This window comes from Nansenia antarctica, assembly GCF_963989245.1.
Source record: "Nansenia antarctica genome assembly, chromosome: 5".
Taxonomy (NCBI): Eukaryota; Metazoa; Chordata; class Actinopteri; order Argentiniformes; family Microstomatidae; genus Nansenia; species Nansenia antarctica.
Window position 1 is genome coordinate 18679569 of NC_137690.1, and position 27454 is coordinate 18707022.

General features: G+C 44.2%; 1 protein-coding gene across 1 annotated transcript in view; it reads right to left on the reverse strand.

Annotated features, from left to right (window-relative positions):
• ncor2 (nuclear receptor corepressor 2) overlaps positions 1 to 20281 on the reverse strand; it is a 96245-nt gene extending 75964 nt beyond the window's left edge. The window contains 3 exon segments of the mRNA XM_080532455.1: positions 900 to 1012; positions 2050 to 2249; positions 20169 to 20281. Coding sequence (XP_080388581.1) covers positions 900 to 1012; positions 2050 to 2154 — 218 coding nt within the window. The 5' untranslated portion in view covers positions 2155 to 2249; positions 20169 to 20281.
• Between the last annotated feature and the right edge of the window lie 7173 nt (positions 20282 to 27454).

Sequence of the window (27454 nt, forward strand, 5' to 3'; positions counted from 1 at the left end):
CTTTCCAAAACAAAGAGGCAGAGAGAGCCCCATATCCTGCCTGATTGATCCTTGAAGACACGGTCACCACACACCAACGGCCACACACACCCACCACCATCTGGTGTCTGCCAATGTGTCCCCATAACATTCCTTCAGGCTAGTGTTGCCTAACTGGCTGGACGTCCTCTGAGTGGGGCCTCCGCATCAACCACAACAAAGATGTGCAGGTGGATTTCAAGCACCGACCGCCAACCAACACAAATCAATGGGAAGACATCCCGGAGAGGCGCTGATGCACACAGCTACTTTGACAGGCACTGTATCCAGTTACAGCCCACCTCTTGAGAGAAGGGTTTGCTGAAAATACATTTTAATTGTGTTTCTAGCTGGGTTTCCCCCCCATGTCTAACATATGCAAGAATATTTGCCATGTCAATCAACTTAACTGGAGAAAATAACTCCACATTGTGCTTGAGGCCTATCCTCTTGCGTGCCATGATGCAAAATTCATGGAATTCATATTATATATTATTCATAAGCCCTCATCAAGACTCTTCAACCAAAAATGCATGACTAAATAATAAACCACTTTAGCAGGTAAAAGACCCGAGTCTCCTGAGACAGAGGGCTGTACATACAACCCTCCACCTGACTTACTGTGGGTGGACTGAAGATGGCAAAAATCATGCATGCTCCACTACCCACCAGAGCAGTTAACACCATATTACAATTGGGAGGCCTGGGCGTGTCCATGACATAAGGTTTGTGGTGGAAGGTAACTAGCTAAATAAACTACCTCAGAAAAACACAGAAACACAGACCACTGTAGGTGCGTGTGTGTGCGTGTTTGCGTGCATGCGAGTGAGAAACGTCCTGATGGGAGAGTTGAACAGTGCGTGTGAAGGTGTAGTGTGTACCTCTCGTTCCCTGGCTGGAACTCAGACAGCAGGGAGGGCCGGCGGCGGTGGGGCTGGGCCATCTGGTGGCTGTAGTCCCGAGCATGAGGGTGGTAGTCCACCAGGCCCACGTCCTGAAACACACAACCACAACCACAGAACAGCCATGCTTTAGGACAACAGATTGGGAAAGTGAAAAAAGATCAGATATGAGACGGCAAGTATGATGATTAATAATTTAAAAAGGCCTCTCTTTCTCCCTCTCTCTGTCCCTGGTAATCACCTCCTCCCCTTCCCCCTCCCCCTAACAAGAGAGAGAGAGAAAGAGAGAGATGGAGAGAGACTGAGAGAGAGAGAGATGGAGAGAGACAGAGAGAGACAGAGAGAGACAGAGAGAGACAGAGAGAGAGAGATGGAGAGAGACAGAGAGAGAGACAGAGAGAGACAAAGGGAGAGAGAGACAGATAGAGACAGAGAGAGAGACAGAGAGACCGACAGAGAGACAGAGAGACAGAGAGAGAGAGAGAGAGAGAGAGAGAGAGAGAGACAGAGAGAGCAAGTATTGCTTGACACCTGCGACTCTCTCAGTGAGGGATTGTGGGATGCGTCTGCCCTCATCTCCTCCTTAGTGCTCCTTAGCTGTGGAGATCTCTGGGGGAGGTAACTCTTGGATTCCCTCCATTCTCCCCCAATCTAATGGGATGAGAGCCCCATAGCAAGTATGGGCTGCCACACCATGAACGTACACACAAGCTAGGGCCCTCTTCTGGGAAATGTTTTTCTCTCTGATCCTCCAAAAATTGGGGGAACGAGGGCAATGGACCTCCTGGAGAAACCCTTAATATGATTCCACATCTACTAAGGGAGCAAAGTCTACAGAGATTGAGACGGGGTTCTTGTGTGCACAACACTGTACCCTCGGAATGTTACTGTTGGAAAAACACAACCTTGGGGCCCGCTGGGTCACGCGCTCTCCATCGGTGCAGGATAATTCTCTGTTGACAAAACCTCATCCAACCTCCAGCCTTGGCTGGGTTCACCTCCATCATTAACCACTCAGTGTTTTTTTGTTTTTTTTGGGGGGGGGGGGGGGGGGGGGCGGGTTGAGTAAAGGACTAAGTACTTTATGGACGAGAGGCCATTTCTCCCAGCGTTCTCCCGGGGCTCTTACCGAGTGTGCCCGTGCCAGCTGCAGCGGTAACGAGGCCGGGTTTGGCAGGTGGCGAGTGTCCACGGCCCTCCGGCCCGGAGGCACAGACTGGGGGTGCGAGGACATGGTGGCGTGCAGCGCCGCTTCCTCTACAGACGGGAAGTGGGTAGGGCTGCGGAGCAGGCTCCGTGCATCATGGGGTGTGTCCAGTCGCCTGTGATCTATAGGGAGAAAAGAATACAAAAAGATGAGGAAATCTTTTTTTTTTTTTTAAGTTTTAAAAAATCAAGCCAGTTGGCAGAAAAAGCCTTTCACGTAGCGTCTTACAGGGAACAGATCCTCGAAGGATGAATCATAATCCATCTTGAATAAAGTAGTATGAGAAGGGTGAAATGCTGCTTGGCCAGCTCTTCTGGACCAGCTAGAGATGAATGTGTCCAAGTCCCTCCGGATACGAGGGTTTCAGCACCTCTCTACAGCAGCTGCTAGCTCCTGCTGGAGAGGAGCTGCAGATCTTGCACCTGCTAAGCCGGATCTTTCTCTCTCTCTGCCCACTGAATAGCCCACTGTCTGTCTCTCTTACTAGAGGCTTTATCTCATGAACAGCTAAGAGAAGGAGCTATTTGATGACCAGAAACGCCCAGGGTTTAACAGGGATCTCCATGCACCCCACATAATTCAACGCTGTATATGTTAAGAAGCGGATGCTCCGACACTAATGACGTTTTAACTCCAAGGATGTCGAACCACTCGGCAGAACACAGCACACGTTCTGGGAATGAGTATGAATGTGCACAGATTCAAAATGGAGGTGCGTCGTGTTCGAGAACACCCCCACAATCTCTTTGTAAAAAGTGAGATTGCATATCCTTCACGGTGGTGAGGAAATTCAAATAAAAGAAGAGTGGGAAGAGAGAGGGATAATCCTTTTACGGTTCTCATGCAGATTATAATACAAATTGATGAGGGGAAGTGTATTGTTAACATGTAAGGAAATTACTTTGGCTGTAGGCTAGTTTGTAGAATACAGCAGAGCAGATACAGCGGGGCGGTACAGTACTAAACCAAAAGGACTACACGCACCAGTTATGTTTTTATGTGTTTTAATATCCAATCTCTAGACACATAAATGTCTTACCTATGGCCCATAATATTATATGGGCACTTCTGAGAACCATTTTGAGTGTTACAGTGAGAGACAAGACAGGAAAAAAAAATGAAAGAGAAATATGAGTTCACACATTCTTACACACAGGGCAATCCTACACCCCTGTGCCTTGATAGTAGTAGCCTGCTCCTAACATGGGACCCAGTGACTCCTGCCAAAACAGCCATTAGGACACTTGCCATTTCTCTGGGCCTCTGAGGAATGATGGCCCTCAGCTCTCGTAGCTCCGGTTTCACCACAGTGTGGGGCACACACGGAGGGGCACTGGGCAGAACGGCAACAATAAGGCTTAACGTGACGCTGTAGAGCCTTTCCCTTTGAGCAGCTCGCCTCATTCCCTAGCATACCTGTACTCAGCCGTAGTCCTGAACAAGGCAACAACATCAAATACTCGACATGTTTTTAAAGTCAATTCAACCTCCAGAAAATCTGTTCTCAATTTCAGTTCCCCTCAAAAACATTACAGAAGCACTGATGATTCACCAGTGGAAGATCATGAGTAACCTTACGTTTATTCACAATTCAAATGTGTAGTGTAGAAAATGTTCTAAATGATGAAGCACAGACATTAAGTAGGAGTGAGTAGGAGTGTGAGGAGGGGGAGTTAAAACAACAAACGTGCCAGCCTCCTTTGTCTGGCTGCTCATTCTGCTTTTCACTCTGTTTTCCTTTTTGTTTTTTTTTGTCAACACAATGGAGGGGCACTAACTGCCCTTCCTTCCCGCCTCGCTATCACACACACTGCTATTTGATTTCACAGTTCGGCAAAGGGCATCATTGCGAAACCCTGAGCGTGGGTCTGAACAGAGGTGCTCTGTACACAGTCTGTGAGATGCCACGAGACAGGCACACTGCAGTCTCACACCAACGAGGCATGGAGGGGGGAGAGCACTCTGCTGGTGTTTCACTCTACAGCCCCCTGACACGCAGTTCAATCTGTTATCAGTTAGGCTACATGTAGGCTAAGATGCGAAAAGTCCCATTCACAAAGACCAAGTATTGTTTACGGCAATACCTATCTAAGTATTGAATATTGATTCTCTCAGAAGGTAGGCTAGACACTGTTTTCTTTGTCTGACTGGGCAGGCTGCTATAAAATGGGCTGATCAGTAGGGCTGCAACTAACGATTATTTTGGTAGTCGACTAATCTGTCGATTATTTTTTCGATTAGTCGTGTGGCCGCGGGCTCCAGTGCATGTTGTACCTCACCTTCTCAAGTCTGCACACCTGTGAATGTCACCCTGTTGTCCAGTCTCTCTGGCTTAACATACGTTCCCATTGCAAATTCAAATAATGACTCATGAAATATTTGAATTTGGACCTTCCAAAACATTTAATACATACAATAATCAATCTTTGTTTCAATGAAACAAAATAAATAATAAACGGATTTATGCTTCTGCGTCACACCGACGACGCGCACCTTCCCCAGAATCTCAAAAAGGGGCTAGTGCTACGCAGAACAACGCAGACCGCACTGCACGTGATTGGTCCGCTTGGTAGCACGTGACTGACATGTTTCTGACTGCCTCGTCGGCCTGAATGCGCAAGCGATGATAGAAATGTTGTTTACGTTTTCTGTAATGAGCAGGTTTGAAAAATTAAGATAACCGTCGCATTATCTTAGTTTAACATAATTTCATGTTTCATGTTAATGATACCTTTTTTATAACAAGCTCAAAAAAAAATGTAAAACTTTTTTTTTTTTTTTTTTATACGATATGTCGACACAAAAATTCCACGTCGACGAGTTTTTATGATCGACGTCGTCGATTATGTCGACTAATCGTTGCAGCCCTACTGATCAGGACAATTCCTTTGAAGGTTAAGGACATGTTAAAACAGTCTTGAGACTCCTGGTGAAATGCAAGATGGAAATCATCATCTTCCAAGTGTATGAGAGAGAGAGAGAGAGAGAGAGAGAGAGAGAGAGAGAGAGAGAGAGAGAGAGAGAGAGAGAGAGAGAGAGAGAGAGAGCTCAACAAAGAGCAGAGAAACAGGCAACAAGACAGAGGGGGGTGAGATAAGCTCCTCAGCAGGGCTCTCTGTCATAACTTCCACAGAGATTCCCAGAGAGAGAAAACAGGTTTGAGTCAGTCACAAGACCTTCAGAGAAGAAGAAGAAGCAGAAGAAAAAAAAACACAACAAAAAAAACAAAAACACTGAATCAGAATGAGTGACCCAATACAATGAAAAAGCTTTGACAAAACCAGTGAAAGGCGAGCAAGGCCTTCCAGACGGGAGGCTAAACACATGCACTGGCACGGCTACAGACACCCACAGGCGAACCACTGGCCCGCTGCCAACACTGCGAATGAACTCAGTCACCCCACTCTCTCGCTCTGGCTCTCGCTCCCCCCGCCCCCGCCCCCACCCCCTCTCTCTCTCTCGCTCACTCGCTCCAACTCCGCTCCAGAGTGTAGAGAGAGCCTGCCTCTGCTGCTGCGCTAGCCTATATTTCATCTTCTCCTCTTCCTTCGAAAGACTGCCAAGAAGAGAACAGGAGCATGACTACAAACAATGGAGCGATTCTTCTGTGAGCGTGACAGTCAATCATATCGCTCTGGTAAGACAAAAAAAAAAAAATTCTGTCAAGCTTTCGAGGACAGTCACAGCCTGGGATTCATCCATTTGACATCCATGGTTTTCTCTGATAGTTGCCTACAGAGTTTAGGACTGAAGACATTATGACCCGCTAAAGGTATGAACAGGTTTCTAATTCATAAAGCTGAGCAACGACATTAATCGTTTTTAGCTTATTCCGTAATCCGTACCAATGAGTTGACCCAGGTTAGATGAGGAAGTAGGCATTCTGATTGATCAGATCTTGTCATAACTTCAAGTACTGTACTTGAACACATGTAGCTACACTATCTTATCCCGTCATAAACACAGCTACACTTTAACTTCACTGCTTTCTTATAAGGCCTCATAAAATACTGGACCACATAGTTCCTGATTAGGCAATGCTGTTATTGTTGTTTGTCTTGTTCCTATTGGCACAGCCTGTAACAAGGATGGATAGAATGATCTAGGCTAGAGGCACCAGGCAGTGGACCATAAAACTGCTCCAAGGCGATATCTTTGCATCACGTAGGCCTACTCCTAATCAGCCAAACAAGCGTCTACTCAAAGCACTTCAATTCCCTCTATCGCAGATGAGTGAAAGTAATGGGGATCAGCCAGGTTGGGCTGGTAGTGTGTGAAGCAGAGCCCTGGAGAGCTGGGGAGGCGGCTGCTAGGACTTTCAGGCCAGGAATGTGGCACCCTGTCAGGTCTCATAAGGATTTATCTCTCAGGATCCTAGTTACTAAAGGGCCCCGGTCAAAGACTCTCTTTCTCTCGCTCTCTCCATCTCAAGACCCACAAACACACACACCTCAACACACCAAGTGAGACCCAAACAAATATTGCTTGAATACAGTACCAGTGACTCTATATAACCACAGCTCCCAATATCAACATGCTGTACATAGGTCACCGGTAGCTAAGCTATCAAATAATATTTTTGAATGACTTAATATTACGAGAGAACAATGACATAACAACCACACACAAGCTTACTGTTTGAGATTGAAGTTAAACCAGCAACTCTCCAACTATTTGCTTTCCCACCCTCCGAACAAATGTAGGCTAAAGCCATGAGTGAGCCTACTGGCTGCATGACGCAGCATGACTACATTAACCTTCCCCTCTCCTTCCCCACTAATAGACACCTTCTCTTTAAATGTTTCCACAGGCGGTTACTGGCAGTGTTGGGGGGGACTTTCTGGAATCCAATGAGGAACTTCTGGCAGTGGCAGCGAGCAGGGCCTGTATCGGTTGCTCACCCTGACTCACACTCCCTCGCCCTCTCGCCTTTGACATGAAAACAAAGACCACGCAATTAATCCATTGAGGCTTCAGTGCCGGGGCCCCTAGGGGTATTTTAAGGTCAGAGTGCAAGAACAAGGTCAATGTTTATGGTAAGCACTGGGCCAGAGATAGACACCATGGAAACAGCTTTCACCCATTTGTTGATCAACAACTAGGCTAGGCCTACCTACTGGCAATGCCAAGAGAAATCAAGCCGTGTTTCAATCTACGGCTCACTTATAAGTGAAGATTTCCTACCATTGTAACTTCCAAGAGGCCAACATGTTCAGCCCTACTCTTTGTTTTGAGTTGGGCTATTTCTCCAGGCCAACTACTTGACAACAGAAGCCAAGAGTAAGCAAACCAGGAACACAGTAGAGCCGGAGGAAACAGCCGTCTGAGCACAATATCCAGTAAAAGGAATTCCAGTTGGAGTGGAAACTCCTTTACATTTACAATGGGCTAGCCGCAGGAACAGTGCTCAAAGCCCTGCCAAAAACCGCACACCAGCGTCCCCATTACACAGCCAAACTGGGGATCAAGACTTGGCCGGTGGTTAGGGGGTGGCATGCCCTTGGGCTTTCTGCTGTAAACAGCATCCAACTCAGATGAAAAACGGGGGAGACAACCCAATATAGACCGACATGGACAATGTGTGAATTACCAAATAAACAAAAGGCAAATGATAGGCTTGTCATTTCAGATGTAGGCCTCGAGATGAGTATTGTGGCCGATATTTGCAAACACAGCAACATATCGGATTTCGTCTAAGTCACGCAAATTTAGTACCACAAAAATGCTGGTGACCTACTGCACACTACAAATGTTGACAGAGAAATGTCTCCACACTAGGGCTGCAACTAACGATTATTTTGATAATCGATTAATCTGCCGATTATTTTTTTGATTAATCGGTTAATCGGATACAAAAAAAAGCGGAAAAAACAGATTTCTTTTGCACATTTTATTTTATGTTTTCTAAATCAGCCAGGCCTATACATATACATGTGCAAAATGAATAAGTATTAATAAAAAATAATAAATAATATAAATAAAAAGGCTTTGCTACATCAAATAGGTTTAACAACAGGCCATGGACTATGGCGGTAGATTGTTTCAATAAAGTAGTTGAACTCTAGCTCAATACATGCATTGTTTTAGGTAATAACTTTGCTTAATGTAAAGGTCAGTAACCCAAAGTGCAATATAGGCTACAGACAAGACACTAATGTTTTTATATAACAGATATGCTCCAAAACAATGCAATGTGTCCTCTCACTCCATACAATAGGCTAGGCGACAGTCAGTGCCTCACTCTAACTCACGGGTAGCTTGGTAGGCTACCACTAGCTAGCCTTTAGCTTATCACCTCTACTCTACCACTGACGTTAGCCAGCTAGCTAAATGACACTTGTCATGCAATATTGAATTCATGAATGCGAGCAAACACTCACTGGCTATCGCATTACATTACAGTCATTTAGCTGACGCTTCGCCAGAACTCACACTAACGCATTTGCATGGAGAGCAGGAGACCATGGAAGGGCTGAGCCCAGCAGTACTTATATAATAAAACAATAGGAAGTTAGCTGTAACCCTCCTCTATAGAAACATAGTTAGTGCTCTGGTTCTCAGCACAGCTACGCAGACTACAGCTGGACGAGCAGCGTAGTGACAGTCAGCTAGCGGCAGCAGCGAGCTAACCCTGCTAGCTAACTCACTAGCATGTCCTGACAGCAGACAGCAGACAGCAGACAGCTTCACGCTCAAGGCTTTTGAGTAGCATGATTTAAATGTAGCCGCCGCGCCGGTGTAGGTACCGGATTTTCCCACTTTTCCGGTTCCGGTCATAGGTTCTGCCCTTTCCGGCCATAGGTAGCGCTATGATTCGCTATGATTCGCGATGCCTACACCGGCCGCAAGACAGCGTGGCGTGCGTCAACAGGAAGTAGGTTTGTTATGGAAACAAAACCCGAAAAAAAAAAAGACGAATCGATAATGGCATTCGTCGCCAACGAATTTCATTATCGATTTTTTGCGATTTCATCGATTCGTTGTTGCAGCCCTACTCCACACCAGAATATTTTTCAATTGTCAGGTTTGCTTCCAACATTGAGCTGGAACACCGTTTTGATCCATCTGAATTCAGTTAATGGACAGTGAGAGCCTAGGCTACAGGCCTATCCATGGGCAGACATAGAAAAATAACCAAGGGCTTTCCTCAATATTAGCTGGCTCTCAGCCAGTCTAGCTTCACCCAGCAAGCCAAAACAACCTTGGAGGAATCCCAAAATCCTTAAATCCAATCATCATTTGCAGACATTCCAGCATCTTAGAAATGTCAAATAATGAGGTACTACCAACCAGCTAGAGTGGACCAGAGAATTAAATCAATTACAAAAATAGAGAGGAAATGAAATATTCATGCCAGATATTATTGAGTGAGTGAAAACTGGCTATATAAAGACATGGGCTAATGTGGGAGATAATGACTGTATGTTAGCTACTGGCAGGTAGAAGCCACCTACTCAAACAGCATCCTCCAACAGACCGACTAAGGCTAACCTCTGCTCACCTCTCAGACAGGATATGAAACTGCAGCCACACCACCGTCCACAGCAGAGGCTGCCAGAGAAGTGCCGACACCCACACATACTAATAATACGACCAGAATGTGTCGGAAAGAATAAATGGTGCGGTACCAGCACCTCCCTAAACCAACAGGTGGTCACACCTCTCATTCTGACAGAAGACTCACATGTGGTCACACATGGCTTTCAGTGAGTTAGAGACAGTGATTTCCAGGACCCAGACATTTTTTAAATAATCTCTGTGCTGGTAGTAGGTTAGCCAAGGTTAACTAGCGACCACACAAAAGGCAACACATACCCCCTGTGTGTCGGATTGAGCTGATTGGCTGACGCGGGCTACAGATGCTACGCAGATGTAAACAAACATGTGGGATAGGCTGGCTCCAAAAGACAATACTTTACTCTCATTATCTGGCAGAGTATTCCCTAACGCTCGATGAAGAATGATACGACCGGGACTAATAATGTTCCACATCTAAAAAGGAGAGAAAGACAAAGAAGTGGACAGAAGGGGAGGCCCGGGGATTGGCTAGCCTGGGCCTCCAGATGTGCTCGTCCAGCTGTATCGAGGCTACAGCGCAGAGCTGCTATTAGATTTCCTGCCTGTTCCCGCGCCATCTCAGACACGCTGTGTGGTTTACATAAGGCCCTCCCCCTCCCCTGCCCCGGCTCCCCTCCCCCCCATCCCTCCCTGCTCACAGGCCCAGAGCTGGGGCCTTCACACTCCATCTCAACAGCCAACTATGACTCCCAGTAACCATGGTGGCGCAGGCATTCCACCAATACACAGTGGACCGGAGGAGCTGAAAGCTATCCTTTATCGCTCCGCACAACGGACACACTGACACGCAACCATTCAGACAATTACACTCCTCTCCTGTTCCATTTTCAAGCTCCCCACAGATGCCTCTCACGGTAATGACATGTCAACTCTCCAGGGACTAAAAACAACAGCAACACTAACCTGACATACAAGGCGTGACCGCAAACAAAGCTCTCTTCAATCTTTAAAAGCCCCCCCATTCCATATACCTAACATTCAGATCTCCGTCCTGAGGGGAATGAAATGAAACGGGCTCGTCTGCTGGACTGACCTGGTTCCTCTTCTCCTGGAATCAATTATTCAGCAGCTTTGACATATCCTTTCTGTGTGGCAACGTGCAACCCATGAGTGCTTGTTTGCGCCTCATGACAGCAGCATGTGCTGTGTGTGTGTGTGTGTGTGTGTGTGTGTGTGTGTGTGTGTATGTGTGTGTGTGTGTGTGTGTGTGTGTGTGAGAGAGAGTGTGAGTGAGAGAGGAGAGAGAGAGAGAGAGTAATTACAGGGTGTTAATTACTATGCACATGTATAGGATCAGTAAGGTGTGACCTGATTTTGAATTATTGCATTATGACAAGAGAGCTTTTGATGAGTACTTGAAATCCTTCCATTTGAAAAAAACATTTCCAGGCACAACACAGGACACAAGCCCACCTGTGAGGATTTGACGTTGAGAAAAGGCAGAGCTAAAGAGCTCCAGACTTCCTCCATGCTTCAGTTGCAGGCTTGTCATTGATCAGGTACACATGTCAAGACAGGAGTGGGCAGCAGAGAGCCACCCCACCCCTCCCACACCACCGTTACACAATAGGACCTGTTTGTAGGACATGTACTACCCTCCATGTTAGGCCTACCCTTGTACTGTCACAGACACTCACTGGGAGTTCACTACCCAGAGAAATACACATCTATAGGCTCCTCCACATATCACACAAATAGGCACACTACAGGCCTACACAAGCTGATCATAGACATTTATTTTATGCACATGCATATTTTATTGTTATTATTATTAGGCTATTATTATTAGATAGAAAAACAAAGAATAGGCCTATATACTCACTTACTTAAAGAAGTAAGCATTCATAGGCATGTCACGCGGAGACACAAACTGCAGCTAATCACACACGGTTAAATATAACCCCACCCCCAGCTGTAGCCTACACACCAACAAGAGTAATGAAGGTCCTAAAATGCTGCCATCTGTGTTGCGTAATAGAGTCAAGTGAATCACTTAACCACAGAGCCATCTCTAATCTCTGCTAATCCTCTACGTGTGTGTCTATGTGTACATTTTAACATGGGTGACTTACTGAGTAGTGTGAATGTTAGTTATTCAATATAATATGAATTATTCAGAAAATGAGTCCTGAATGAATTGTATAACCCCATTCGTTAGGCTAACTCAAAACGAACGCACAACATCCAGGTTTATGTACACATTTTGACAATTTGGGGATCATGTTTTGAGGTCAACAAAATAGGAAGAATTAGCCCACACCAGGCCTATGCGTCAAACATGTGTTTGATACTAGGGATGCACTGAAAGCTGTGTTCGGCCGAATGTGTGAAAAAAACGGAATGTTTACCGAATACGAGATGTTTTTTTATGACGGGATCAAACAGTGCAAGCAACCCATGCTGTTCTGTGAATGAGACGAGCATTGAGTGATGACTGCCTACTGCCAAGTCATTACAGCAAACGGCAATGTCGGCAGTTCGGCATCTGTTCTCTGAACGATAACGAGAGGCACATTCCGACATTAAGGCCCAATCCCATTTCATCCCTACGGCTCCGTTTTCAGCCCTACGGCTCCGTTTTGCGCATTCACGTGTAGAGTAGGGGTGTCCCAATTCTTGTTTTCATGTAGGGGTAGGGCCAAGGGGTGGGGTATAGCCTTCAAAACTGAGATTTTTGAAGACCGGACTCCAAAGGTAGCCACAGTCCTCCATCTTATGAAATCCCAGAATGCTTTGCGAGTCATCGGCATGAATCTGGAGATCGCTCTAGCAATGAGGAAGACAACCACAAATGGAATTATTTTTCTGTGTATATTTATACATAAATATTTAAAAAATGATGATAACATCGTATTATCTTTGTTTAATGTAATTTCAATGTATTATAGACCTTTTCTTTATAACAAGCATAACAAAAAAGCACTATTATGCCGATGCGTTGTGTGCCTATGCCGACTTGCAAGTCCCAACCATAGAAATACACAATCACATTTCCGCTCCAGAACAATATGTACTATCCTGTTTATTTAGAAATAAATTCTTACCTATGGCGTTTGACAGCGGATGATAGTAAACATATTTAATGTAAATCCAGAGTAGTCTGGTGTGGTTGCTGCTGCAAATGTGATGTAGTTGGCAGGTTCGATTTCCTGACTGTTTCCTCTATTTCTCTCGCAAATGCGACAGCGAACTGCGTGCGGGCAGGGGGCATCTCATTCATCCATACATTTGCCTCACTTCCCGGACGAATAACATAAAAAACCACACACACCCGTGTTCCCCAGGTACAGGAGAATCTATCAAGGGGACACAGTGGGCCGTTCCGATCGAATGTGGCACACGGGTGAATGGACGCATGGACTCCGTGTCTAGCTGTGTGTCTAACGTTATCTATTTAACAGACTGGCAAGGAAGGAGCAGAGTTGCTAGCCTACAGAGCAGCGTTATTCTGTCATGAACTGGCCTGATAAAGAAGCATTGTTCTTTTTTATTTTATGACTTGTTTGATTGATGAGATGAAACTTAAGTTGTGAATGAATCGCAAGCGTCAATGCTTTTCTATGATACTACTGATGATGCATCAGGGTCTTGTAGGGTTAGGCTCTCATTTCAAACGAGCCGTAGAGGTAAGAAAGGGAAACGGGATTGGGCCTTGGGAGACTTCCGTTTTCGTTTTTTTTTATGTTATGATGTGATTTTCCGTATTTCCGTTTTTCAAAATAAAAGTCTGAACATTTTGATTGGTGACCTTCACCAGCTGCTGTTATAATTTGTACATCTTTCATGAAATTAGGAAATATTACGTAATATAAAGTAGGCCTACATACAATTTCAAACACGTAATTGTGATAATTAGGCTATCATTTTATATGAATAAGCATACAAGCATGAATAAAAAGCTACATTTATTTAATTTCTATAATGGTACAAAAATTGGCAAAATAGGCTTAATGAAAAACTCCCGGTACACACTCGGTATTCGGCCAAGCGTTTCCTTAATTTCGGTTTCGGCTTCAGCCAAGAATTTTCATTTCGGTGCATCCCTATTTGATACCATTCCTCATTCGATTTCCTGCATTACAATGAGCCCGTCATCCAATTTCTACCTCCACCAGCCCCCACTGGCCTACACTCCCTCCCTCCCTCCCTCTCTCTCTCTCTCTCACTGACTGACTTCCTTCCGATGGAGTGGTGTGCCAGAGAGACCAACCTGACACTACGCCCCTGTGCCCCACTCCACGGTCACACGTTCATCCACCGCTGTCTGTCTCACCCGCTGAAGCAGCAGACGTTGACTAGCGACCATAGCCCTACAACAGGAAACGGTGTGGAGGATGATAAGGGAAACACTACACCCCAGTGCTACACAAGGAAATGGTTTCCACGGGCCTTTGTTTTCACTGACTTGAGACATTTACAATGGGGAAGAAGGGGTTAACCAATGCTTTGAATGTCAGCTGTGCCTCCAGTCCAAACACACCCTCAGAGCTACATCATGGAGAGCTTACCGACTTCATTTCACTGTTATCATTACCCTTTAGTCCAATCCGTTGCTCTGCTCCACTCTATGGAGGGGGTGGTTTATTGTTTTGATTAACAAATCCACATGAATTCAATTTCATTTAAGTAAACTCTTCTGATTTGACTAGGAATCTACAGTTGCATGGAACATACTGTACTCATTTTGCCAGCTAGACCTAGACTACTCAAACTAAAAAGATCTCTCCCTGCACTATAATAACCAGCCAGCCAGAAGATTATTTTAGTAGTAGTAGTAGATAGTAAAGGTTAGACAGAAAGTGCTTCCTAAAGTAAGCTGGCCATCTTAAGACGGCTGTATATTTAGCAAAACCACATCTTTGAAATGGAAAATGCTTAAAAATAGGATTTTTTGATTCACATTTCTAATGGGTAGGCAGCTGTGTGATACTGTTTTGCAAATTCTAAGTCAGTCACTTCTGTACTGCCTTGATTGAAGTGACAGAGAAACAGTTCCCGTTTCCTATTGCAACTAAAAGAAACTACTTTCTAATTGATGTCTGGGCTAAGTACAGCATTGATCTAGGGTGTGTTAACGCAATGGGATAGAGAGCAACTTGTGACATCTGCCCAATATCTGTATCTTTACAAGCATCTTTCCATTTAAATGCATGTCCATTGAGGCCCAGCTGAGGACCTCTCCCACCAAACAAAGGGAGCCCTCTGCCCAGTCTGCTCTAATGAAAACTGTTCTCCATAAATCCTGGACTGGCCCTGGTGAGCTCCAGAGTGACAGGCCCAGGATCAGTCTCGCTGCCAGACCCCATTAACCCCTGGGCCAGGAGCCCCCCCATATATCCTCTCCTTCTTTGTGTAACAAGTTCCACAACTGTGTCCTAAATGTGCTGGAGACAGCTGTGTGTGTGTGTGTGTGTGTGTGTGTGTGTGTGTGTGTGTGTGTGTGTGTGTGTGTGTGTGTGTGTGTGTGTGTGTGTGTGTGTGTGTGTGTGTGCGTGTGTGTGTGTGTGTGTGTGTGTGTGCGTGTGTGTGTGTGTGTGTGTGTGTGTGCATGTGTGTGCGTGTGTGTGCATGTGTGTGTGCGTGCGTGCGTGCGTGCGTGTGCCTTCATGGGTTAAAGACATTTAAGGGATCATGATAGTCTTTTATCTTTGGGAATAGCTCATTGTAAACAGTCCAAGTGTGGTTCATAGTTGCTGCAGAAAAACTCTTCAGAAATGTCTGATTTTTTCACTAACAGCAGAGCAGAAAATGAGATTCCACAATCAATAATCTCAGTAGCTTTCTAACAAGCCACAAATGGTGAAGCTTCCACCAACCAGGCTCACACCAAGGCTGTGATGTTATGGTTGATGCAAATGTAAACATCGAGCAGTTGGTACAATGAAGCAACGGTCAGGATTGCCAGATGGGATTGACAATTTCCAGCCTTACCACAAAAACCGCTAAATCCACCAAAAACCAGCCCATCTGGCAACCCTGGCAACGGTGCTCAGCATCTATCACCATTGTATCTTCATGGCAGGGCTTGCGACACCACAGAAGAAGAAAAAATAGATACAGCATCCTGCGTTGTCTGGGGGAAACTGACAAAAGTGTAATCAGTCAGTTAGCAGCTGAAGCCTCCAGAGTGCGGTGCTTTGTCTTAGCAGTAAGGGCAGGCTCCTTTTTCTCACATGTCCTAACACGACCAGAACTTTCCATACAGCAATCTCCGTAAAAAACCCGGCAAAAGGGTTCTGCTTATCATCAGCCCCAAGACCAAAGACGCTGTGTGTCCAACTTAATGCCACTTTCATTGTGAGATTCATTAGAGGCATCTCTCAGAGCCAGCTGCAGTGGATCATGCCACTCCACCGGACCGTTCTAGTCAACCATAACATTTGCCTTGCACGGAATCTACCAGGTGCAGTCTACTAGGAATCCAGTGAGGAAGAAATGCCAGACAGCTGTTGTTACTCATTCAGAGAGTGAGAAGGGTGGAAAAGAGGGCCTGGGCCTGGGAGGCAGTTTCACGGTGACTGCTTCATATTTCCCCTCTGTGGGTTCTGCGCGTCAACTCAAGTGTTTACAAATGTGTGCCAGGACATACCAACCTCATGCCATTTCTATGAAATCATGTAGTCCCTGGGAGTTGCTAATGTGGTGGATTCAGCGAGGGAACGTAGGCGTTTAGAAATCTCAAATTAGCCGTGGCTAAGTGGCTGGAAAAGAAAAAAAAAAGACAGGATGAATGAGTTTCTGAAAGGAACTGTGGGACTGACCTCTGATCGTCTGTAGGGCAGCTAATTGATTGGTCATTTTATGGCCACTCACATTTCAACAAGGTCAAATTAAAACTGAATGTAGGCCTATTGAAGCCAATCAGACGCTACTGGAACATTTCATATAAAACAAGTATGCTTGATTTTTTTAAGTTACGAAGAGTACAGTAGGGGAATAATGGGAGTCAAGGAAGTGACATCAGCAATAACAATCAGACATATTCAACAACAGACACTGTCCATCCATCTCTGTTCCTCTTTCACAGAGATGGTGGAATCTCCCAGCCCCATGCCAGGCACAGTCCACATCACAGACCCCATCACTGACCCCGTCACAGACCCCGTCACAGACCCCGTCACAGACCCCGGCCGTCACAGACCCCGTCACAGACCCCATCACAGACCCCATCACAGACCCCATCACAGACCCCATTACAGACCCCAGCAGAAGACAACGGTTTGGGAAATGACCTGTGTGTTGTGACATGTCAGAACACACACACACACACACACACACACAAACTGACACACATACACACAAACTGACACACAAACTGACACACACACACACACACACACACACACAAACTGACACACAAACTGACACACACACACACCCTTTCTCCACCTATTTTCCTCTGAACAATGGCACTGCTATTTGAGGAATATTTCAAAAGCATTTCCCCTCACATGAGACACATTCCAGTGGTGGTGCTGCTGGTTTAGCTTGTGTGTGTGACTTGCCGGAAATGTACATAACTTGACATGCAAACTGTGGGTTTTGTGACCTGACATTTGAAACTGATGATTTTTCACAATCTTGCCTCTGAAGGTCAGAATTGTTTCTACAGGCAATAATTCCTGTGATTTATGACGGGGCCGTGCAGCCTGTTCCCACAAGGGTTCACAGTGATCTGAAGATGTCCTCCTTTTCCAAAGTGGACAACTGACTGTAACTAGCAGTGAAACCGTCTGACTGTCTCCCTCCAGCACCATACTGAGCATGAGATAATCTCTGTCCCCATTACCCCGTCAGACAAGGGGGAGACATCTCCTCACACACTAGTATTAACCATTTCCAATCCAAACCAGTGGGCAAACAAACAAGTCCAAACAACAAGAGTGCCATAACAGTCCTGGATTTAAAGGAGGCTAAAGGACCACGGATTAGCAGCAGACTCAGCGATCTCAATCCCTCCTTAGATCAGATGATCCCTGTTTAATAGAGGAGAGGGACTGCACTTCAGCGTTGCAAGAGATTCACACACATAATATCATCATTGACAGAAATCAGAGGACTTTTCTAAGCCATTGTTACTGTTTGTTTCTTATTGTTACTACATGTTGATTGTAAGAAGTAGCCTAGCTAAGAAATAAAGATCTGATGCCATCATGTCATCATAACAAACTAGAGATCTACCTACTTTAGAAAAACATACCCAGCCAAGCAGGTTAACTTTGCTCAATAACCACCACAGCATTTCGTATTATTCAAATATCCTACTCTGAATGACATTTGCAGCTCATTTCCCCCAGGCATATCATTGTAATTAAACACTTGGCCTGGCTTATGGCATTTAATACCACAACAGAACTCCAGCACTTGACCTTATTAGCTATCGTCTGAGCTCAGAGGACCAATACATTCCACAATGTTATGCCCTCTCAAATTATGCTGACACAGTCCAGTTTCACTGTTGTTTATCTTAATCAATCTGGGGTAGGAAGTATCAAAACATGATACTGTTGAATCAGGCTAATGGGGGACTAGTCGAGAGCCATAATCTGGATTTAGCAACAATGCCACAGTTCCAAATTAGCCAAATAGTGAGCTGCAATATGCCAATAGGTTATAATTACATTTAAACTATCTACAAATGAAACATATTACAGTCTCAAATATTAATATACAACATTATAAATATATAATATTAGTTATAAAATTTGTCTCAAAACGACTTAAAAATTATTTAATAAAAACAAATATAAACATACCATATTGTTAAGTATTACCAGAAAGAGGCTGATGAAAATAAAAAGGGCTGCAATGATTAGGCTATTCATATTCATGAGTGGATCGATTGTGAATTTTCTCATAATGGACTATTAACATTTTGACATGCCTGATCATAATCAGTCACATGAATGCACTCAAATATACATTTTACAAAGACCACAGAGCATAAGCTGTGCATTTTAGGAATCTGAATCTTGAGATCAGAAAGCTGGAGCACTGATTGACAACAGACAAGTCTCTTGTTTTTCTGTGCATACTTGCTAGTGGGGTGGTAAAGATTTGGAGGTTGGCGGTGAGTCATCTTTTAATCTTCCTGGCTCACTCAAGACATTGGCCCTAGCCTAAACTATGACTTGAATTCTTATTGTCTATGAGCAACACACCTCAGTTGGCTTCTGTCCCACCATACACAGAGAGTGACATGTTCATTCATTCATACATCGTCTTGCGAAAACCACAACAAGTAGCAGGTAAACTGGTTAATTACAACTGACAACAGGGTGTCTGAGACCACAATGACAAACGCCAATGTTTGTGATGTGACATAACTGTCCTGTAAAGCATTTTCCATTTTCAGAATGACCAATAATGGGAAATTAAAATGTATCTCGCATTTGAGTCAGTTCATAGGCCTACTTTTGATTGATTGATTGAAAACCTTTATTGTCCCCAATGGGGAAAAATATTTTTCCCCAATGGGGAAATTGTGTTGTACTAGAAAGTACAAAGTAATTGCAAGTAGTGCCTTTAACAGGTCGATTACTTATGTAACTAGGTGGCGATGTTTATACGATGTTTGTGTTTTGGTTGTGTTTGCACCGACCACACCGAGCCAGTCTGAGTTCAGACAGCTGACAGGACAGGGAGGACCCACGACGACAACAACAACCACCACCAGTGTGTGAATCACGGCCACTGTGTTGACAAGCTTATGAAATCCAGGAGGATTTGACCAAAGCGTTTGCCACTGATGTACAGTAGTGCCAGTGTGGCCAAGTTAGGAAGACGACCGACTCAGAAGATACAAAGACAACAAGGCTGTGTTACAGGCTGAGGCTGTATTGTCTTGGCTAAACTTACTGTAGCTAACTTAGCTCGCTAATGTTTCTAGCTATGGTGGTGTTGCAATCAACTGGGTCTGGTCATCAAGCTACATAAACAAACCAGACTGACATTAGTCGTCTACACACTGGTTTGCTAGAGTCTAGACCACCCAGTAAATCCAATTAGGTATGCGAGTTATTATACTCATTTTGATGTGATTGAGCCATCTATAGGTTGCTACCTTAGCTTAGCTAAAACCCCGAAACACCACAGTTTAGCTCGTTCTGCTCTAAAGCTGCCTAGCTTACTAGCCAGTCAGCCACACACACACACACAAACACACACACACACACACACACACACAGAGAGAGAGACAGACATACATACATACATACACACACACACACACACACACACACACACACACACACAGAGAGACAGACAGACAGACAGACAGACAGACAGACAGACAGACAGACAGAGAAACACACGCGCACGCGCGAGCGCATACACACACACACACACACACACACACAGAGAGAGAGACAGATCACAGTGGCTAACAAATAGCTAGCTTGCTTAGCTAACCTTAGCGGTAGGGTACTTCGCTAGCTAAATGCGACTGTATTATCTTAACGTACCGTATTATTCCAGTTCGTTTTATATTGTCGTTCATATAAATAGCTCCTGTCTTCGAAAGAGTTTATTTTTCCAGAAGTAATCCACATGAAAGAAGAGTTTTCCTTCTCATTTGCTCCACTCCTGTCTAGTTGCGGCAGCGTCGTGTCTCCTCTGCCTGCGCGGTGCTGAAACGCCTCTCCTGATTCAGCTCCGCCGATAGGTCAGCCATGTTCTCGCGCTCTCTTGCTCTTTCCTCTCACTCAAGCAAGCCCACTCATTTTCAATCAACCAGCCAAGAAAACCTCCCCCCATATAATATAATAATAATAATAATAATAATAATAATAATAATAATAATAATAATAATAATAATAATAACCTTTATTTGTATAGCACTTTTCCTGCAAACGTTGCAGGATCTATAATATGTTTATGCATACCCCTACTCTGAATAACCACTACATAAGAACGTGAACAATAAAATATAGAACATAAATAAAATAAAATGTATCAAGATAAAGACTAATTCCTAATGAATAGTGTGAAACCGTTCACTTACCTTTTTACAATAGCCTACTCTCCAAAGTCAACTAAATACAGTAAATGCATGTGCTAAATAAACACATTCAGACTCAGAACATGAAAGGTGAGAACACTGTTCAAGGAGTGAATTGCTTCAGTGAGCTTAGAAATGTTCCACTGAATTCAACCTCTTCTCTCTCTCTCTCTCTCTCTCTCTCTCTCTCTCTCTCTCTCCCCCTGTCCCTCTCCCTCTCTCTCTCTCTCCCTCTCTCTCTCCCTGTCCCTCTCCCCCTGTCCCTCTCTCTCTCTCTTTCTCCCTCTCCCTCTCATCTTCTCTCTTTCCATAATGGGTAATTCCTCCTGCTGTGGCCCTCCAGGATGTATACATCTGTGCTGTTTGATGCCCAGTGAGGAGCAAGCTGTGAATACAGTGTCTAACATTGAGGAATAGTTTTTGGGAGATCATGCTGTGGACATAGCAGATGACGTTGATTAAGGCAACTGCCCTGTTAATGGTCTGAAACGTTTTGCCTCATGTACCCCACCTGAACCCCCTACCACTACATAATTCAACAACATTCCAAGTAGTTCTCAATCTAAACATCACATGATAACAAAAAAGGCTGTCCTTTGATAGAACTTTGTCCATCTGTCACTGATCAGTTCACAGCTGAGGGAGTTGGCGAGAAACACCTCTCAGCAAGCTATTCAGTACGTTTGGCTTCTGAAAAAACACCCTCTCTTAACATTCAATATACTGTAATCCACTTTCATATTTTAGTCGTGAATTATGTCATACAGTTTCAACAGGGTAACATTATTCTCACTCTACTTGTTATTGTCACATTGGGAGCAGGATTTATCCTGACCTAAATTTCAGCTACAGCCTGCTCCATGATGTCAGATGGGATTGTTTTTCTTTCCTGTGTTTTTCTTTCTGCTCTGTGGTTTGGGAGACCCCCTCTAACCACCACCATAACCACCATCTCTGCATCCACCCGTCACAGAGCAGGAAAGAGGACTGTTTATTTCAGCTGGGCTTTCTGGACCCTGGCGTGTGTCTGAGTAATCTATCCTCATCTTTGCAATGCCTAATTAGTCAGCTCAGTGATAAAGTAGAAGTGTTTTCAGATGCCAGTTTTGATGTCCACAGCTGTGCTTCATCTGGAGGGAGAATCCCCACAGTGTTAACTTGATCTTGAGACAAAGCCTAAATTGCCAGTTAAACCAATGGCATATTTAACAAAGTGTCACAAATTATACATTATAACCACAGCAACAGTAAAACTGAACCGGCCTTGTAAGTATTTTCAAGGCCATTTGCAACCTGTTTTGGGGGGAGCCAATTAGTCGATTTCTGGGGGGTATTTTCAAGCAAATCAGAAAATAAATCTATTATATCTGATGGCTAACATGAAACCATACTCAATGTGACTACATTGACTAAGAGAGTGGACATTTCAAAGCCTGTCAGTTGATGCACTGAAGACAGTCATTCAGTGAGTAAAATAAATGATGAACAACAGAAAATCCCTGGGAAAAGAAAGGGAGGATGGGATGTCAGTCGAACGCCTTGAGCACAGAGGTAAACCCTGATCAAAACTCAGTGGGGTCTCAAGAGACAAGCTGGCAGCTGGAGTTTACTAGGTTAATTGAGCCCCCCTCAGTGGAAGATAAGCTTTGTTATCAAACTGTCTCCTGCCAACATTTCACACTCTAAAATAGATGGCTAGTGCATGATGAAATACCCATTTAATCTTGCTACGGTGCTGTTATTTTTAATATATCTTGACTGAGGCTCTGTTTTCATATTTAACATTAACATTTTGCTTTTAAAATGTTTAAAAGCTTCATTATTGTTGCCAAGGCAGAACCAAAGTACTAAAATGAACATTTAAATTCAAAGGACAATCAAATGTATACCTCTCACATTATGAAGTCTTCTATTCAAAAGAGTAATATGGTTCAGCAGCTGAAATATGATTTTTAAATGGAGGTGATGGATACTTTGTGGCATCTGTTTCTATATATAGGATGAGTATAATTACATGCCAGGTTCTTGCTGTGGACTGTGATGTACATTTCAGGCCCAGACATAATTCATTCTGCCAGAGCTGGCATTTATTATAGTCATGACGGAGCTAGGGTCAAGCATTCTGGGAAAATTATCTTTCCCTTCAGATATGAGAGACTGCGACAGATAGGGGATGAGAGGAAGTGAGAGAGAAAGAGGATAAAGAATAACTTGAAGATAAAAAAATATGATGTTGTGCTCAAAGCTGGCATTAAAATGAATTCACAGTCATTGGGTTGAACCCACCGCAGCCTCACTTACTGAAAATGCCACAACAAAGGAGAACTGTGAGAAAGAGAAAAGACACCATCCCACTGAAGAACTCAATGACTGCCTGCATTGTTGAAATTCCGGCCCAACTTCCCGTGTCTGTCTCCACCTGGACTGCTGCCAATACACTCACTTCTCGCTTTTTTCCCTTTTCCTCATTTTTATCAACATCATGTGTTACTTTTACTATACAGACATATGACCTGATTTATTCTAGTATACCAAAGCACAACATTAGCAAATGGAACAAAAAAAGAAAAGAAAATCATCTACTATAGAGAAATGTGACAAACTAAGTAATGAGCTAGTATGAAAGGCTTTCTTTGGTATTTTAGATGAGTATATGTCCAAGAAATCTGGTGATACCAGTGTGGCTGTTGTAGGCCTGACAGACATATTTACACTCCCAACAGAACCCCTGTAATGAAATTGGCACAGTCTCATAGTCATTGGAGCTCTGCTCGGTGGACCATCTGTTAGGTTGCATGGATCCTTGCAGAGCAAACCAAAATGGGCCTTGTCTGGAGAGGTTCCAGGAGAACAGTTGTGACATGAATGTTCTCCAGGAATTGTAAGGAGAAAAAAAAGACCCCATCCATCTTTCAGATGGAAAAAGCGTGTAAACAAAATATAATTCAAAATATTTGATGTCTCCAATTTTAACCATCTGTAAAATGAGCATTGAAGCATTCAAGACAGGACTTACAGTACAGTGAATACAGAATATTATTGCTTTCAGTTATAGTTGAGGTCTTGACAGTAAGACACACATAGGAGAATTAAAAAAAATTAAAAAAAGAGAAAACAGCCAATGTAAACAATAAAGTAACCTTATAGACACACAACAAATACAAATGATCTTCATCCAGCAAACAAACCAGAAGATGCACAAGAGGCTTTCATTTGACATTTTATTTGACATGAAATCAGGCCATGAAACATCATTGCTTATCTACATTCATCCATACACATTCTCTATATTTCCAAATAACAATTACATTGTGAGCCTTATCATTATAGATGATGTTTGCAGTCATGTTGATGGTAGTGAAATAAATCAATGGGAACTACTGCTGAGGCTGTGGTGCTGTAGTGGTAATATACCATCAACAACCAGGATGAATGAAGTCTGTCAGCTATTAAACCATGTGGTCAATTATAGACCCCACACACTGATCTCTGCATGGATGTGTGCCATGTCAATTCTTTTTTATTTGCCCCTGTCATGAAGATAAGAGTTTGATTGGCCTTTTAGTGATTCCAGCTAGCATACAAGGACACAGGAGGACTTCCTCTCCCCCAAGAACAAAGCTGGCTCTGGCTCTGGCTGCAGCTCCTCACTAAGTGGCCAAGCTATAAGCCCAGAGGAGAACTGGTGCTGCTCAGCCAACGCAAACAGGGCTCTGCTGGAAGCGCTGAGATGGTTCTGTGTACACAGCCAATCATCAGTACACCATACTGGATAGACTCGCATTGCTGCTCCTAATGCTAGGAGTCTAATCTGCTGGTGTTCCATTCGAAACACATCTATCCAGCCCTTTGTCACCTTCTTGAGGGTGTGTTGTGTGTGTGTTCACATGCTGCTTTTATCTCGGCTTCCCATGAAAGAGGTGTTGGGCAAACACTGTGGTTTCTAGGAAGATATGTGTGGGAGGGAGCGACAGGACACTTGTTTTCCCGTGAAAGACGAGGCTAGGAAAGCGAGAGAAAGAGGAACAGAGAAATAAATGTATAGGATGGAGAGGAAGCATAGCTAAGTTCTCAGAGGGAGAGAGCTAGGGTCCAGAAGAGAGCAGAAGCCCCCATAAATAAAGATAATGAAATGGCGTTTCAGTCTGGAGAGAGGTGGAATGGGTGGTTGGGTCTCACCCACAGCCTGATTTATCCCCAGTGTCCCTGTGAGCCCAGCAGGGAGATCCATTACCTCCGCTCATCAATAACAGCAGTGGGACTGGAGAAAAGACCTGCTTTCCACACCGTCGCCCACCCCAGGGACCCACTCTATAAGGCACACAGCGGGGGAGGGGGAGGGGGCAGCGTAATGTAGTCACACCGAGCCCAAATACTCTCAGTTTGGGGGTGGGGAGGTTATAAAAACACACACACACACACACACACACACGCACACCTGCATGCACGTACACACACACACACACACACACACACACACACACACATACACATACATGCACACACACACACACACACACACACACACATGCCCACATGCATGCACACACACATGCATGCACACACATGCATGCACACACATGCATGCATGTACACACACACTCACTCACACACACACACACACACACACACACACACAAGCGCACAAGCACACAAGCACACCACAACCTCACCACAACAAACATACATTACATGCATACACGTACACACCGCCATGACAGTATCTGCCACTACTGCCAATTTCTAATGCAGGGTTACAAGATAACAGCAGAACACAAGAACTAGGTCTACTGGGCCCTGAAGGACCAGCGTGCGATCTGTGAGATATAACACAGTCACTACTGTCACTGACTAGTCGCAGGTTCAATGATGCCCTATCTTTCCGGTTCATAGTGAATACACTGTAAACACATAATGCATCATAAACAATGCGTCAGCATGACTGATATGAATGACAGCATGAATGATACGAGGCTGGTGGAGGTAGAAAACGGAGGACGGGCTCATTGGAATGCATGGAACAGTACAGTATCGAACTCGTGGGGATCAACACATGTGTTTGATACCATTCCTCATTCCACGCATTATAACGAACCCATCCTCCGATTCTACCTCCACCAGCCTCCACTGATGTGAATATGTGGGGAATACCAAGTCATACAGGAAACGGATGGTTTAAGATAACAGCGAGGAATGGAATAAAACAGACACGTGATATAATTCACGAGGTCTGGGAAGGGTGTGTCATTTGACTACACATCTTATGAAAATAAATTGCTGTTCTTATCACAATGCAACACATTTTGTGTAGTTTACGGGTGACCTTTTATCACAGGTAATGAAAATGAAGATAGGAGGGTTACAAAGCAAAGTTATTCAAGGTTGTTGACTCTGTATGCCCTGTAAGATACATACAGCTTTGGAGCATATAGAAATAGGTTCACTTCTCAGCAGGACTTGGAACACAAACATTCTCTCTCTGATGTTGTAGTGTTCTATTTACTCTCTCTCTCTCTCTCTCTCTCTCTCTCTCTCTCTCTCTCTCTCTCTCTCTCTCTCTCTCTCTCATCATCTCTCTACCTCTCTCTCTCTCTCCTCCCCATGCCTTTCATACACAGTGCCGTATGATCTAACCACTGAGAACATCAAAGCCTTGTGGTGTGTGTGTTTGTGTGTGTTTGTGTGTGTGTGTGTGTGTGTGTGTGTGTGTGTGTGTGTGTGCGGGTGGGTGTTTGTGTGTGTAGGCATGTGTGTGTGTGTGTGTGTGTGTTTGTGTGTGTAGGCGCACGTGTGTGTGTGTATGTGTGGGTGCGTGTGTGTGCGTGTGTGTGTGTGTGTGTGTGTGTATGCGCTGGTTGAGGCTGGTCGATTATGTGTTTTGTGCGGAGAGATCACAAGGTACTGACAGTCTCTGTCAAGGGTGAGTAACACTCCCTCAGGGGACAGTCTTTCAACAGGAGTGAGGAGAGAAAGCTAGGCAATCACACAGGTAATGAAAAGCCACAAATTGAGAGGTAGCGTCTTACCATTTTCTCAGCCTCCACATCTCTATATCTACTGTAAAACTGTCGGCTGATCAAATATAGACTGTAATTACACTATTTGTGATTTTACTGCTTACCTGTTGTTCTTCAAGGCTATAGACTTGGAATTGCTCCCTAAAATAGATGCTTGCTTGCAGATAGTGTATCTGACTGAGCTTATATCCCCATTTACTATAAATATTACCATTTGTTTTGAAGATTCATAATTAGACTACACAGAAAGTGTAAACACTAAACAGTTGACTTTATTTACATTATTATTTTTTTTAAAGAGAAATGTTTGCCTGTACCAGAATGTGAAAATACTTTTTTCTGCTACACTTAGTTTCTAATTATTGCTTAGCACCTCCGAGAAGCACCCTATGATATCTTAATGTCAAAGGGATAAGTGGACATAGCAGTGGGAGACCGACTAAAGCACTAATTAGTTATACGTACAGTATGTACAATACTCTCACATAACCCTGCAGCCAAATTAGGGGTCTTTCCTCTCCTCTCCTCTCCTCTCCTCTCCTCTCCTCTCCTTTCCTCTCCTCTCCTTTCCTTTCCTCTCCTCTCCTTTCCTCTCCTCTCCTCTCCTCTCCTCTCCTCTCCTCTCCTCTCCTCTCCTCTCCTTTCCTCTCCTCTCCTTTCCTCTCCTCTCCTCTCCTCTCCTCTCCTCTCCTCTCCTCTCCTCTCCTCTCCTGTCCTCTCAAGCTCTTCCGTG